At 40.4% G+C, this 16568-nt stretch overlaps 1 protein-coding gene across 3 annotated transcripts in view; it reads left to right on the plus strand.

Annotated features, from left to right (window-relative positions):
* The window catches only part of ARHGAP15 (Rho GTPase activating protein 15), a 341387-nt gene that overhangs the window by 37924 nt on the left and 286895 nt on the right, over window positions 1-16568 (plus strand). For 2 of the 3 annotated variants that reach the window (XM_085552046.1, XM_085552045.1), the window contains exon 11: window positions 9558-9734. In XM_085552046.1, coding sequence (XP_085408172.1) covers window positions 9573-9734 — 162 coding nt within the window. In that variant the 5' untranslated portion in view covers window positions 9558-9572. Of the gene's footprint in view, window positions 1-8202; window positions 9735-16568 lie in introns of those variants that run through there. The other variant, XM_085552044.1, reaches the window with a different exon arrangement.

Consider the following 16568-nt stretch of genomic DNA (forward strand, 5'->3'; position numbering starts at 1 on the left):
TGGAGTTCAGGCTCAGATAGAGTAACCTTCATGGTTGGTGGGTCCAGGTCCAGCCTGTGGGATGTCAGGGTGATCTCAGTATTCATAGAATCAATCATGGGATGGTTTGAGTTGCAAGGGACCTTTAAGGCCACTCAGTTCCAACTCCCTGCCATGAGCTGCTTGTTGTCCACCAGATCAGAGCGAACCAGGCAGTGCACACTGGGAATTGGACCCAATGCTGGCATTCATGTGGGAATCCTCAGCCTGCATGTTAGAACTGATAGGATCTAGACCCCAGCACATGCTGTAGGAGAACCTGATGGTAACACTGTGGGCAACCGCAACAAGAACAGAAGCTTCCCCAGGCTCTGTGAGTCAAAATGCATTTCAAGTGAATAATTTTACTACAGATAAATCAACTTTTTTCCAGAAGGAAGGTGTTAACGTCAGACTTTCCAAACGGCCAAGTACTCTCTCTTAGGTGCTGCATTTGGTTTTTGCTCTGGGTTGAGTGGTTCTGAGGCTTGAACTGGAAAGATGAATGTTTCTCTTATCACCGGTATGTTGCACAATGGTTACGTTATCAGGGGGAACAAAACAACAACAACTGAAAAACAGACAAAACTTATTGAAGATTAATCATCAGTAAACAAATTCCCACAATGATTTTTGGCTGGAGGTGGCACCTTGAGTGGCAAAGGAGGTGCAGCCAGTCTGAGTAAAAGCATCTCAACCCCTCCTCAATTCTTGCCCTCAGTGAATGAAGGAAAGGATTGCCCTTGGTCTTAACAGGGGCTTTGATAGACTGATTCCTTCTATTCATGTTTGAATTTTGTTTGAATTTCCCTTAGAGAATTTGGTAGTGACTTCAGATTGAGTAGTACGTAGTTTTATAGACCTGAGATGCTCTAGAGACTTTGTTTGGGAAATGTCTTTTCTAGTTTAGTTTTTCATCTAAAGTTTGGAACTTTCCATTGTATCTTTCCAAGAGCGTGAAAGATTGAAGAAAGGAAACTTCTTAAGACGTAGAACAAAAATATTATAACAATTAAAAGGTTAAGCTCAGAGGCTTATTACCAGAGATCCATCTTGCATCAGATACAGATGTTAAGGGAGTAAATTTATTGCACTGCATGGATGTTTTAACATGGATAGGTAGGATTGTTAGACCTTGCATTGCACTCAGATGGAACCATTGATGAATATGAGCTCAATCAGCTCTGAGTTACCACACTATTTTATATGCACACAGCGATGGCATATATAAGACACAGTGAGCATGGCTGCAGTGTGCCTCAGAGGATGGGGAAGAGAGATGTGTATGATACTGACCCTTCACTGTGTCCATTCCTAAGGGCTTGGGAGAGAGGAACAATCAGCCTTCAGGCATCACATTGTGCATTTTGGAAGGAGAGAGTCTATAGGGAGAGAGTTTTATTAGGGAGTGTAGTGAGGATGGGTTTAAACTACAAGAGGGGAGACTGAGATTAGACATTAGGGAGAAATTCTTCACCTTGACAGTGGTGAGGCACAGGCTGCCCATAGAGGCTGTGGATTCCCCATCCTCGTGAGTGCTCAAGGCCAGGCTGGATGGGGCTTTGGACAACCTGATCTGGTGGGATGGAAAGTTACACAGAAATTACTTGTGGCTCAAAAAGGGCTTGAAAAGGCATCAGACAATTATTTTAAAAAAGAGTGCTTTTAAAAAAATGTTGGTTAGGTGCAAATTAAGTGCAGGGACATCAACTCCTCTCACACCACAGCTCGATTTTACCACTGAAATGCCTGGCTCTGTCATTTTTCCTCTTATCAGCATGGGGTGGGGACGGGGGGCAGGTGAATGCCACTCTTCTCACTTACTGTTGGGGTTTACTTGTCAGACCTGGAACCACTGCACTCCTGCTGTCATTGCTGCGGGCTCTGGCTGCTTCTACCAAGTGCAGCACATCTGTGTGGGACTGGGGGTGCAGGTGGCTCTGCTCCCCTCGCATGAACAGAGCATGCATACAAGGTTTCTGGCAATGTCTCGAGTCACCTTTGTGAAATAACATTTTGGTGCTTGATCCTACACAAAACAAAGCTAATTTGCAATCATAAATTTAGGTGCATTTACTGGAGCTTGTACTCAAACTTCTCGAATAATCAAAGACAGTCTATTTTTAGCAGCACTGTACCCTTGGTATTTACCTTCTGCTGCAAGCAGATGCCTTAGCTGCTGATATGAGATAGCATCACATCAAACCAACGTCTTTGTCCTACCCCTTTGTGTGCAGGGGAGCAGTGCAGCAGGGCAGGCACCTCAGGCACCTTCTGCTCCTCTTGGGGCCCATCAGAAGTGATGGCAAAGAGAGAAACACAGGGGCCCACCAAAGGCAGAAGAGGGGCTCACCCGAGACAAACCACAAAGAATTTCCCCTTCTAGTTCCTGCTGTAGCTTCAGAGTTTTCTTCTAATTTGTAAGTGCTATCTCTGCTGCCTTTCACAGCACTTCCCTTGCAAGAGCAGCAGCGGAGTTCTGCAAAAGCAAAATGGAATGTGGGAACAGATCAAATGTATCTGGAGCTGTATTTTCCCCCCTCAGATGGGAAGTGGGAGCAGTGAGAAGAAGGAAGGGAGCAGCTGTAGGATCACAGCTGAGAACTGCTGCAGATCTGTATGCAGAAGGAGGGAGGGAGGGTGGGTGGCACTTCCATGTGCACAGCACGGTGATCGGATGCTATAGCAGGCAGTGGGCAGGAGGGGATATGGCTGTCTGAATAAGAAGCAGGCCTCTTGTTGAGACAAGTTGTGCTAGAGAGAAGTTATTTTATCACGTTTCCTTTTAATATCGTTTTTAAAGTCTGAGAAGTTTAAAGCCTTTCCTGTTCAGTAAACTGAGTTTGACAGAATGATCTGCAGGCTGATGGGTTTACGGAACTGCAGAATGGGTAATGGTAGGGCAAATGTGCAACGATGTGTGCTCCCAAATAATTTAGAGGTCAAAATCTGTGTGTACTCTTAGCCCCTGGTGAGCACGAGGTGCTTCCTCCACAGTAAGTCAACTTCTTGTCTGATGTGGAGTATGTGCATGAACATGAATGTGTTGCAGGTCCTCAATGTGATATAAGGTCCTACCCAAGATATCCTTGTGATGGATTACTTATGTAGTGGCAGTCAAACTGAAACTGAAACTTCTGTTTCTTCAGCTCATAGAAAATGTGTTTCTTGGGCTACTCATTGCGAGCTTGCTTGCATGTCAGAAATATTTTTCTAATACCTCAGTTTGTCTTGTGGTGCTAACTCTTCTCCAGAGAATTTGGGCTGTTCCAAATTACCATCACCACATGTCTGCTCCAGGTAAGCATGGAAAGTTTGGATGAATATCTGAATCTCTGTGGGGAGAAGTTCTGCAGAACTGAGCTGGAAGTATTTCAAACAGTCTTTGAGATTTCTGTCACTTCTGCTTGTATCTGTAAATACGGCAAGAATAACCTTTCCTGTAGTGTCTCAGCGCTTCAGATCTGGCAACATTAGAAGTAAAAACACTTTTCTGAACATTTAGGCTATAGGAACAGATTTCTTTCAAGCGCTGGAGAAAATCTGTGACTCTATGTGATCTTCCTAGAGAAAACATTGGATTTTTTAAATATTTTTTTCTTAAATTCAGAATTAGATGGCTTTAAACTAAAAAAGTTGCTGTGTGGCAAGCGTCATATGCAGATGTAAAACAAGTTCAGAGGTGATCAGTCTTGCATAGTGGTTCAACGGCTCTGCTCTGCACTGCTTTGTAGCATACCAGTATTTGTCAGGAAGGATGGAAGTAGGAGGAAATCATCCTATCAGGTGAGAAAAAGATAGTGAAGGATGGTCATGAGTACCCAAGCAGTTCTCCTCTGATCCCCTCTAGTACTTCTGAGATCTCATTTGGCATTAAATCAGTTAAATTGCCATGATTATCTGTGATGCTCAGATTATCTTCTTGTCATTGGCTCAGTGGCTGAGCCACTCTCATTCTGCCATTCAGTACCTTAGAATGCACTAGAAATGATACATGGGAGACAAAGTTTTTCATTAAAAATTATATATATATATCTATATAGTAATACTGTGTATACACAATGAGTTTTTGCCATTTGGAGCACTTGTAGTTCAGCTCGCACAGCACGGGAAATGGAGGCAGGTGTCGTGGATCAGATGCTCTCCAGAAAGAGATGCCGTGTGCTGCCAACAGGAAGACCTAGAATTTTTTTTGTATTTTTTTTTTTTCCCCAGGCATGTTCTCTTACATATTCAACTGAATTTCTACTATGGACAACTGTTCTCAAAACATATGCAGGCCAAACCGTACACAAAGAATACTTTTAGCTTCAAGTTCTTCTTGAAAATGAGATATTAAATTGACATGGGAATGATGAAAATAGACTCCATTATGCTATCTCATATGATATATTGTGACAGACGCACTTTCAAAACAACTGTTACCTTTCCTGGGACCTTCACATGCAATATAATTAAGAAACTAAGTGACGCAAGAGGAGACATGGCCATATGCAGTCACTTGCTGCCTTGGAGAAGCTTGTGTTTTTGTTGTTTTCAGTGTTATTATAATGATATTTCCTAGCAGGCTTTTATTTGTTTATTGCAGGGAAGCTCTGCAGTTAGTAGATCGTGGAGGACTGCGGGTGGATTTGTAGTCATTTAATATGGATGTGAAGAGTTGGTCCTAGTAGTCGGCAGTCCATAGTACAGACTGTGAACTCAATGCTACAACTGCTTTACATTTTCACTACGATGGATTTCCTATTGCTTTCTAACCTGGCATCAGGACTCTCTTTGCTGTTTGTGCCCTGGGTGCAGATGTGTGACATGTTAGCTGTGAGAGTGGCGTGCTGCAGATGGTTGGAAGAAAAAAAAAAATAAAGGTGGAACACAGCAGGCAAAAGAGTAAAAAAATAAATAAATGCAATAGCGTGATAGTTTACTTGTTGTCCTCTCTCTTTACCTATAGGTGTTTCATCTGTCCCCTTTCATTTCCATCAGCTGTGCGTTAAGCTCTTCCTGCCCCTGAGCTGTACTTCAGCAGAGATAACGTACAGCGTGGAGAAGGCTGAGAGCAAAATCCAATGGCAGAAATATTTATGTAGGTGTGTTGATTTTAAACGCTTCTCTCAGGGACACAGCGATGTTTTCTACTTCACAAGAATGCTCTGAGTCACCTCATGTGGCGCAAGCTTGTTTTTGCATTTGTTAACTCCTACTTCCTCTTCTGTTTTGATAGGCTTTCAGGCCTGTAGGTTTAGTGTAATGGTGACCTAAGTGCTGGATTTTATCTTTCACTGATATTATTTCGGCAGGCTTTGGTGGATGCTCTTCGTGTGCAATGTTGCTCTTCAGCTAAAAGAATGCCATTAGTGAGTGTAAGCAGGAGCACTTTGATATGAAGTGTTTTCATGTTGCACTGAACCTGTTCATGTTCGTTGTGCTTCTGACTTTGATGGTGCTATAAAATGTTCCCAGGAACAAAGTTGGAGGAAACTAAAAGCTGATTTTGATAAACACCAGAAATTATATGCAAAGGTTTTAATTTAGTAATGTTGAAAAACAAATGCAACAAATTATATTAATCACAGATATATTTTTCCTATCTTGGATAATGGTACTTATTACAAATGATTGGTTCAAGATGAATTGACGTTGAAGCATAGAAATAATTCAAGTCAAAACACAGAAATACTGCTGTCTATCTTCTTGTTTCTTGAATTGCCTTTGTGTTGCTTTCTGATTCATTACATCGTGTTGCTTCGCAGTAAACCTACATACAAATATTACTGATACTGTACCAAAAATCAGGAAATAAAGTTATTAGGTAATAACAGTCACCCTGATCATTATATAGTCTCCATTACTGGAAATAGCAATGTGCCAAAATGAATTAAAAACCTGATAACTGCAATATGAAACTTTCTCTAGCTCCATGAGCGGCTGCAGGAAAGGAATACTTGCTGGCTGTTACTGTGAGATAGAAGCCGTAATCAAGACATACAAATAGCAGTGAGATGAATCATTCACTCCTGTAATTTCTGCAGAAAGCTATAAGCTGGGAACATTAAGGATTTTTCTTTAGTTGAGAAGTTAACAATGTTAGTTTGCTTCCTTTATCATCTCGGAAACAGTGATTATAAAGGTAATGGAGACAGAAAATAAGTTTTCTCCATCAAAGGAATATTTGAAGTGATAGAGGTATTTTGACTGCTATCAAACAGGATTTTGTGAAAACAGTGCTTTTGAAAGAAATACTATGGAAAATGTTTCTAAAAATTGTTTTATCAAGACTTAGCAGTAAGTGAGGAAGCCAGAGATCTGTTCTCTGCAAGTCTTCAGTATTTCTCAGAAATGGCATGGCTTTACAGTGCGTGCAGATTTGCATGTGCTGTAACCTTTCCATTGCTCACCTCTGCAGTGCTTATTGCTTCCACGCCGTGTGTGTAGAGGTGAAATCAGGGCTATAGTATATTACCCACTGACTTGCCAGATCAGTAAAATGTCCCTTGCCCATTTGGTGGCCATGTGACACCTTAAGTTGGTGTTTGAGCTCTGGCTCCATTTCAGCCCAATTCACCGTGCAGGTGCTGTGTTATGTACTACCAAGCATCTCAAACAAGAGGACTAATTCCCAGGAGGAGCAACCCCAAGTGCTGACCCACTGAGACTGCTGATCTCATGGCCAGTACAGCCCCTTCCTCTGCTGAAAGATTTGAACTCCCAAGGCAATCTCCAAAAGAGGTGATTTATGTACGACTGACTTGGTTTTGCTCTTCCAGACACAAAGGTGATTTGTCCCTTAGCCTATGTGATTCTCCTTTCTACACAACTAATCTGATCTCCTCTTTTTCCAGAAATTAAAGCTGTCCTTTCTTACTTTTCTCCTCCTGTATCATCCATTCAACCTCATGTTAGGGCCTTTTTTTATACCTGTACTTCCTCCTGACTTTTCGCCTCCCTTATCTGTGCTTCTTTGACACTGCCTCTGAAGATGTACTTCTAAGAGGGTTTTCAGTGTGCTCTCCTGTTCCTTTTCTCTGAGGTGAATCCCATAAAATCCTGCTGCCCCTTTGCTCCGGAAACCCATATAAACAAAAGGAGGGGAAAAAACCCACGTCTGCCTTGGTTCAATGCCTGTATCCAACAAATCAACCGTAGGAGGTTTCAAAACTAAAATTTATATCCAGATGCTAACTGTTTGCCAAAAGGCAAATTAGCTAATTATATAATGAACATGAAGTGCCTCATAAGCAGTTGCACAGGGCTTGGCAGCTCTGTCTTCCAAAGTAAGGGAAACAAATTCCCCTGCAGAACCAGCCTGAGCTTGGCCCCAGCCATGCTAATAACTGTTTGGAAGCATCAGATCGTAAAAGCGTCAGATAGGATACTTCCTCTCCTTTCTGTTAATGTTCTGTATGTTTCCTGACCGTCTCCCTCTCTGTAATTTTCTGGAAATAATAATAATAAAAAAAAAGAGAACAGATTGTGATTACTACAAAATTCTTCCTGCAAGAGCATTTGCAGAGCTCATATTGAGGGTGCCATCTACTGGCTCACAGAGCTGGTAACGCTGGGCAGCAAAGGGATTCTACCTGGAAATCCCAAGGCAGCAGCTTTGTACCTTGCATTTCAGATTCCGCGTAATCTCACTGTGCTCTACAGGCAGACAAGGAAAATCTTAGAGATTTTGAAATCTTAGAAAAATGCTGAAATTGAAAAATCTTAGAGAAATGCTGAGAGTTTGGTGGGTGTTGTTTTCTGTTGTTGTGTCTTGTAATTTTATTGTTTCACATTACAACAAAATGTGTATGAATTGGTTTCAGTTTCAGAGAAACATAAGCTGGGGTTCAGTAAGATCAAAATCAAGAGGTCTTTGCAGACTTGGAGTTTACTGATGGTGCTCCTACTTAAGATCCAGGGTACGAGCTTCTCATAGTACTAATTTATTTACTTTTTAATGTTTTCATGTACTGAAAACATCAGGCAGAGAATACTTAATTACAACCCATAACGCTCCCAAGAGGAGATATGTCAGAGTTTTACAGGTGGAGAATTTCAGAAGCAAATCTGAGGGATGTGTTTGAGCCAAGCATTGGAGCGGGGACACAGCCAGCTCTGCTCTAGTCTCTCAGGTCTGATCAGCTCTCCAGCCTGGAGCCTTCTGAAAATCTGTTGGGAAGTGATTTTGCTTTGACACCAACATGAAATACAAAACGGTTTGACTCTCCAAGTTTCACATAAATAGGTTGTCCCAATATCAGCACTGCAGCAGAAATAGAGCTGAATACAACTGAGTAGCAGGTAAAAGCTTTAGCAATAATTTCTCCTCTCCTTCCATGGTTCGACTTCTGTAGGGATTCTAGTATAAATAATTCAGTGAAGGAAATAAAGAGCATGAGCTTTGCTGTTTGCCTGGAAGTTAGTATTTTTATCGTGGCACTTAACATTAGGTAAGTAATGCCTAATATTGAAGCACTATCATCTTGTTTCTCCATTCAAGAGTGCTGTGTTTCTTTATGCTTCCGTATCTTCAGCTTGTATGAGTTTAAATCACTTTGGAAATATTTGAAGGGCATCTGGGCTTGAACAAGAGGTTGGACCAGATGACCTCCATAAGTCCCTCTCATCCTCAGCCATTCTCCCATACTTTGACATCTCATTGTTTTCTTCCACATCTGTGGCTGAAGGACGTTTTCTGGAAGAAAATGATTTACTGGGGCCAGGAGAGGATAAAGGTATGAGATCTGTGTCTTCCTACCACCACAATGTCCCATAATCTTGTCCAAACTGTAGTAGGACATGCTGTAGCACTCCCCATGAACACTAGTACCTTATCACCTTATCTTCCTTTGCTCTAAAGCCTTCTTAGAAATAGACTTTTGTGAAATCAGGGAGTTTCATTTTCAGAGGTTGGGAGACCTTGCTTGCCAACTGTTGCTCTTGAAGCATGAGAAGTAATATGCCCAACCGTCTCCTCACTTCAAAATGTAATAGCTGAGAACAGAATCAAAAATCTCGTCCATGATGCTATTAAAATGGTTAAAAATGAAGTGTCTGGGTTTTTGTTTTGTTTCTTTGGACCTGAGTTTAGGATGCTAGCAGTGATGGTTGTAATGTGATTCTTTAGTGTACTTGTAATGTGTATGTATCAAACTGTGGAGGTAAGATATGTTAATTGGCTTCAAAACATGTCATTTTCCCTTGAAAGGTTTAAAATCTGTGGTGTTGAGCAAGGCCAAAGACAAAGTGTAGTGGCTGCCAGCTGGACGTGAGAGAGGCTTGCAGGGAGATTACACCATGCAGGAGAATGGCTTTTGAGATAAGGATAATCTTTTACATAAACCAAGTCTTCCAGGGCAGTTGAATGGGTGAATGATAAGGACAATAATAGAACTGCAGACTGACACAGCTGATAGTTATCCCAGTGTTCAAAGATGATCAAGAAGTTGCCAGCAAAATAACTTCTCTTGATTACAGTGACAACAGATAAGCAGCACAGATTCTTTTTTGAATGAAGGATCTCTTGATTAATGCTCTCATTTTGCGTTCTTCAGGTCAACCCAGTAGCCATGGAAAGGTCTACAACTTCTGACATGGCCTCTGAAAAGCCAAATCCTTCCCACAGTACAGGAGCTGTTCAAATGAGGATCAAAAATGCCAACAGTCACCATGACAGACTAAGCCAAAGCAAATCTATGATTCTGTCTGAGAATGTGAAAGTCCTTGAGCCTGTAAGTAAAATGCTTCTCATATTTCATGTTTCCCAAGTTTTTAAAAGTTGGAGTTGTGTTGGGTGTGGTTAAGACATCAGCTTCATTATAGTCCTTTACACAGAATATAATGGCACGTTTACATTTTTTACAGCATGGCGAAGCACTGGAAGAACAGTTTTCCTTTGCTGAAACACAGAATTTGGCTTAGGTGGCCAGAATAATCACATTTGAACTCTCGAGTGTTACAGTACTTAAATACAGCTGCCGTAGGGGATAATACTTACAGTATCAGAGATATGGTGCAACTTCTAAACAGGTGAAAACCAGACAAAAGAAAGAAAGAAAGAAAAAAATCAAATTGAAAAATCAAGCACTGGAGAAACTTTAATATTTTAATAGTCAGCAGCATTTTTTTTTCTTTTTTTTTCCTTTTTTTTTTCTTTTTTTTTTCTTTTTTTTTCTGAGATTAAGTAGTTAGCAATGAACTGTTCCGCCAGTTGTGTCCCTGCCCCTGTACTCCTCCTGAGCTACTAAACAAACTGATTGGTATGAGTCTCCCCTGGTTAATTTTCTTCCGTAATAGTGGCAACTTGCAGCTGAGGCCATGTAATGTTACAAAATTATTTATGCAGTGTTAGCCACTTTTTGGACTCCAGATCCATTTTGTTTTCGGTGAATGCAAATGAGGGAGAAAACTCTGCTGGCTGGGGACAGAGTCCCAAGTCTCAGTCACTTTTCACAACCACGTAAGCTATTAATCTTTGTTTAGTTCGTATATTTCATTCCAATGAAATAATCCTTTTTCTAAAGAAGTTACTAAGTGTGGAAAGTCAGTTCTGGCAGCTGAATTTTCTGCCCTAAATTCAAGCTCAAAATTCAAAATTTGTTAGAAATATGTTTGTTGTTCCTGAGTTTCTCTGCTATAACTGAACCTATTTCGGGGACTTCACATATTTCTGCAAAGTAATAAAAAAACACTCTCTTTATATGTATCATTTCTGATCAGTTTGAACAATTCCTACTATTTCCCACAACACGTTGCACATGTTTCTTCCATTTTATTCAAAACAAAATGTTCCACCAGTACAGACCTGAGATGATGCTTATAGTAATTTACTGGGAATACTGTAATGTATTATCGGGAAGAACTGTACCTTTGAAGAAGTTTAAAAGTTAAGTATATTTAATGATGCCTAACATATTTTATTGGCTGTGTTTAACAAAAGGCACTAGGCTGCAGTTGTTTTTGACAAGCATGAAAACATCACAGCATGAGACTGCAAAAGGAATTATGTAGAGAAATTACAAGTGATCCATCTCTCAATGAATTATCCACCTCAATAGCCTGCAGAACTCAGCTACCAATTAACACCTACTTTATTACATGTTGGGATGTACTTAATAACTTTCATGTGTTTATGCACTATTACCTTGACTGATGCCTCTTGTACAATTAGGCATAATTGGCATATCAATATGCAAAAGTTAAAAGGATTAACCCTCTTAAAACTAATGAGCATTTCTGTATCCAGCTGCTAAATGAGACAAAATTAGCATTTTTCACTTTTGGGCAGGATTTTATCATGCAGTTTCTCATTGTTGATATTACCTTGTTACATAACTTTAGTTTTGGGGATAGTGTGCAGGACTGTTACAGAGCAAGGGCTCTAAAAAGTTAAATGAGACATAAATATTTCCCAGCGCGTCCCAAAAACTGTGGCAGGTACAATATCTGTTCATTGGCCGAGAGCTGAAAAGTTGCTTTGTGCCGCATTTGTTTAGTAGCTAATTATCTAAAAGCAGAGCTTTACTATGTATATGACATTTTACCCAGCAATCTTGGCTCTGATATAATAGACTGAATGCTTGCCATGCTACTAATTCCCATTCTATTTCAATTCTTTTCATCTCTTCTTGCCACACCGAATTTTCTGACTAGATATTGACAGACCGAAACTATTTGGGCATCTTTGCTTCTGTAACCCCTTGTAGTTGTTTGGTGACACCCCAACCAAAAGCAAAATGCCTAAGGATCTCAATGTTAATACTTGCATAATATGCAGTGCAAGTTGAGTTAAAAGACCACTGAAATTTCAATTGCGTGTGTCAACCGCACGCCAGCAGATCTGGATCTGTGTATGCGACTTGAGAAAGATTCAGAGGGAGGAGAAAGATTCAATGGGGGGAGCAGTCCCTGGCATCCAGGAGTCTGGAAAGAGCAGGGCTCAGCTTATACACACATACATACACACGCAGGTACATTCAAATTCAGTAATCCTCTTTAAAAATTCATGACATACTTTCTTGGTACACTCACAAACCCCACTTGAGCATTTGGAAGCATGCAGACCCCTGCTGAAAGATGCGTATTACTCATGTGCCAGGCTAAGCCAATTATTCTGTGCTAGAAGGGAAAAAATAGGATCTATCTCGATTTTCTGTTTGGAAATCTTCAATTTTGAAGAGCTTCCCTCTGATCAGATCATTATAAAGTATCCGCTGATCATTGCTTCCGTTTGGTTTTATGTCAGCTGCGTATTTTTTCCTATTGGAGAGATCTTTATTTCCTCTGAAATAAGAGCTGAATAAGGGACTCCATGTTACTCTGTCTTTGCCCATATTCGGCATGTGCCTACTATAATTCTATTAATAAATGGGTCAAATCCTCTTTACCTAACTTATGCAAAACACACTGACTCCAGTGGATTAAGGCAATCAGCATTTGGCACATTGTGAACAATCAGCAGAACTATATATTTATAAAATGCTCTTGAAAATAAATAAAATCAATGCTCTGGGCATAAAGGGCAAGAAAAAACAAACCCACAAACAACAAACAGAGGCAAATTGAGAAGGATGGCTGGTGATTTATGGAGAAGAAAATATATAGTTTTCTCAAAGGGATTTGTTGTATTCCACAGTGCTGGCTGTGATACTCCTAAGCACACCTGGGGCTATACTTCTGAAGGTGGACAGATTATTTTCGGCAGTGTGACAAAGAAGGATATGCATCATACATCAGCGGGGCCATATGCACTTGTGCGTTTTGTGGTAGTAAAGATGCAAATGGGGGAGGCAGGAGCTAACTCATGCAAAAGTGAAATGTGGATTCTTGGGGATTTTTGTTATTTATTTGCTATGGAAATGCTTGAGCATTGTGCAAAGGTTGAAATGGATATTAACATAGAGTTTAAAAGAGCATAAATCACGAAGCTGGACACACACTGTGGTAAGCAGCAGCTCTTTCTGTGCTTAATGTTAGTGTCTGAACCAGCAACGCAAATGAATATTTGCTATTTTCATCTCTTAAACCCCAGGGAAGTGCATTTCGCTTCATTCAGAACAACTTCAAACAATGAAACATCTTTTTTTATTGGTGCCTGTATTAAGAATTAGAGCCTATTTAGGCATTCCAAAATGTTAATGTATTAGAGCTTTTTATGATGAGTTTAAACAAACTGGTAAGTTGATTTCTCCCTCTAATACGTTATCGGGGAGTGGGAAGCAATCTTCCTTTGTTTCTTACTCCTGTGATTGTAGCACACTTGCCAAAGTTATGGCTAGCCAAAAAGACAGAAATAAAACTGCTAAAAATATAAGCCTTCTGTTTAGCAGAGTTTTTGAGCCATATTTCACAATCTCGGGGCTTGTACATGTTTACTTCAAATCAAGCTTATAGTCAAGTTTGAGGCTTTGTTTGTATAGATTGTCCTGAAGTAGATCCTGATATTTAATTAAAATGACACTAAATCACATTGAATTGATAAGAGTTGGCATCTCAAACAAAGGTAATTGCCCGTATTGGTTTTGTACAAAAATAGAGCTGCTTGGAAAATGTGCAGCCAACACAGACTGTCAACTCCATTTATAGATCAATATGTGAAAACCATTGATCAGGCAGGCATGTGTAACAGTAACACTTTGCATTTATTTGTTGTTTTTATACCATGCTAAGGCTTACAGGATTATCGGCTTCCAAAATATTTTGACTCCCTCATAAATATGTTATCTGTTTAATGTTAATTACAAGACAGACTCCAGCCCTTCTTTCCGTTTCATTGCTATGGGTAGTGTCAGCTGAAAATGGATTATTTCAATCTCTGAGAGATCATCAGAGCTTCTTTTATCATATAGTTTATTTACGGAAAGTTTCTGAGGATTTGGTTGTTTTTCCCCCCCCCAGTTTACTCTTTTTTTTCTGGAGGAAAAAACCAAACAAATCTTGACAAAATATTTCTAGGAGCAGAAAACCTCCTGCTGTCCATAGCTGGAGTGGTAGGGGACAACTATTGACTTATTATGTTCTAACAGTGACTGTCCAGGCCTTGTTCTCCCCAAATTCTATCACCATCATGAACTAGTCCATCAGATGTGCATCTGCTTTTATAAGCAGTCCATAATCACAGGTCCAGAGTTAATTCTGGAACGTAAATATTGTCAGAAAACAGAGAAATAGCAATTGGGGAAAAAAATCAACAACAAAACACACATATCTGTTTGGCAACATTATCCTTCTCGTTCCCAAAGCAGGAGAATGAGAAATGAAACATGCCATATGTCCTCTTGCTGTGTTCAGCCTGGTTCTGTACCTTCAGAATCGAGATCTGCTGTGTGTCATCCCGACTCACCCATCTCAGTGGCTTCATTTTCCCATCCATCCTGCTGAAAGCAGAGCCTGAGTGCATGAGGAGGATATTTCAGGGTTCCATTTACTTCAGTGACCAAGTTTCCCCAGTGGTGCAGTGGGATTTGGCTCTTAACCGTTTTTCAGGATCTTTTTTTTTAACCTACAAGCATTATTTCAGCCCCACAACAGAGCAAAGCTCAGAACAAAGCCTTTTGTTTTTCTGGCTTTTTTTTTTCCTCATTTTTTTTTCCTTATGTATACCCTCTGACAATGTATTTTCTGTATCCTAGGACTTCAGCCAACATAATCTGGGCTAAAAAGGAAGAAGTTAATTTTATTGTTAAACTGCCCCTTTTATTTACCGTCCACGCACATTTTCCCTATACCATTTCAGCTGTGTCGCTTGATAGACAGCATCATAATGAGATCACAGAAAAATGAAATGACCATTACCTATTTCTTCTTGAAAGTGAGCATAAACTCATTTCAGCTCCATTAAGGGAGTGGTGAACGTAGCTGGTTTGGCTTCCTCGTTAAACCAAACTGAAGTTCAGACGAGTCGGAAATGCTGATTTCGGCTTTTGCTCAGTGACAGGGATAGGAAAAAAAGGGTTCAAAAAAGCCTCCTGGTTTTTTCTTTCTTTCTCTCTCTCTCTCTTTTTTTTTTTTTACTCTTACATTATCTCACGCTGTGAAAATCTTTACTCTATTTACCAAGCACAAATTAGCCTTGCCAAAGGTTCTGAAAGTTTGCTACTTCAGCTTAGATCCTACAACTTCAAAGAGAGATGCAACTCTACAAATTAGTGTATGCGCTCTGCCATGGCTGTTTTAACTTGAACTTGACTAAATTCGTTTATAATTTAGTACTGATTGAACGGTGCCATGAATGTGCACGGGATACATTTTTTAAAGTTAGCCCTCTGATTACTAATTTGAATAAAAAACTCTAACCTTGTTAGCATCTGGACTTATTTCCATAATAACAACCCCTTCAGAACCTACAAAGTAATGAATAATTGACAACAAATGAAATGTTTTGATAGTTGTCGGCACAAAGCATGTTTAATGTTTTGTGTTGCTTCCTAGCTAATTATGTAGATGACACATTTGTCAGACCTTGACTGCCATTAGAAACGTGTTTCCAGAGGGGAGAAAAACAGGCTATTCATAGAGTAATTAACTAGAATGCTCAATGACCTGTGAGAGATTCAAATGGCTGCCAGTTCAGACATTGTTTTGTTACAGAAGCAGAGGGGTAATTAAAATTCCAAATTACAGTGCTATGATGAAGCATTTGTTTGTTGACAGTATACTCTTACTCTAGTTTGTTAATTCTTTTTTAAATTGCTTCTAATCCATTTTATAGCTTTAGGAGTTCCGTCTTTGAATTTACTGACAACTAATATTATGGTAAATGGTTCTTCGGCGGAGCACTGCGGGCTTGGCAGTTCCATGGGAGCACAAGGTGGGTGGGATGGAATAGCTGTGCTTTCCCTAAACTGACATACCATGTGCTGTCACCGCGACGCGGCACATCTTGTGAAATGATATGTTCATAATCCTGCGGTAGGGAAGATGTCTGGTCACGGGAGGAGACGGTTCAGAGAAAGTAATGGTAATCAGACAAATTGAGGAAGGTGTCCTAAGATGTTAGAGGAGAAGCGCTGATGCGGCTGGGTTAGGTAAGCACTTTGGGAGCTGAGCTCCGGAATGGAGAACTGGAGGACAGTCGTCTGCAGGAAGAGATCAGGCACAAGCTATGAGGAAGGGGGGAACTGCATCAGGCTCTTTGCCAACACCCTCTGTAGGCAGTGATGGACGTGACAGGGTACGCCGTCCGTTCCTGCAGAAATGGGGACTCAGCGAGTCCAGAGTGCTAAAGTTCTCTAAACAATGAGCTAAATGCAAGCCCGAGTGGAATATTTATTTACTTTGCCAAAAGTGAGAAAGAGGTTTTGTTAAAGAGATCTGACAGAAGTAACATGGTGTTTGATGCAGGAGAGCTGACAGCGGCATGGAGTGAGCGCTGATTATCCTGAAGACACTGTCAGCTAGGATTGATTTCCACTTTCTCCGTTTATGTAACGGTTCCTGTAATACAGCTGACCCCAAATCACGTTACCTTGTCATTTCTCTGCATGGATCAAGAAGAGATGAGCTGAAAATAGCTAGGCACTGACCTTGAACTTGCCGGAAAAGTGAGAAGTGACAGCGGGGTGTGC

Source organism: Coturnix japonica, chromosome 7 (assembly GCF_054131305.1).
Source record: "Coturnix japonica strain WE chromosome 7, WE-NBRP24, whole genome shotgun sequence".
Classification (NCBI taxonomy): domain Eukaryota; kingdom Metazoa; phylum Chordata; class Aves; order Galliformes; family Phasianidae; genus Coturnix; species Coturnix japonica.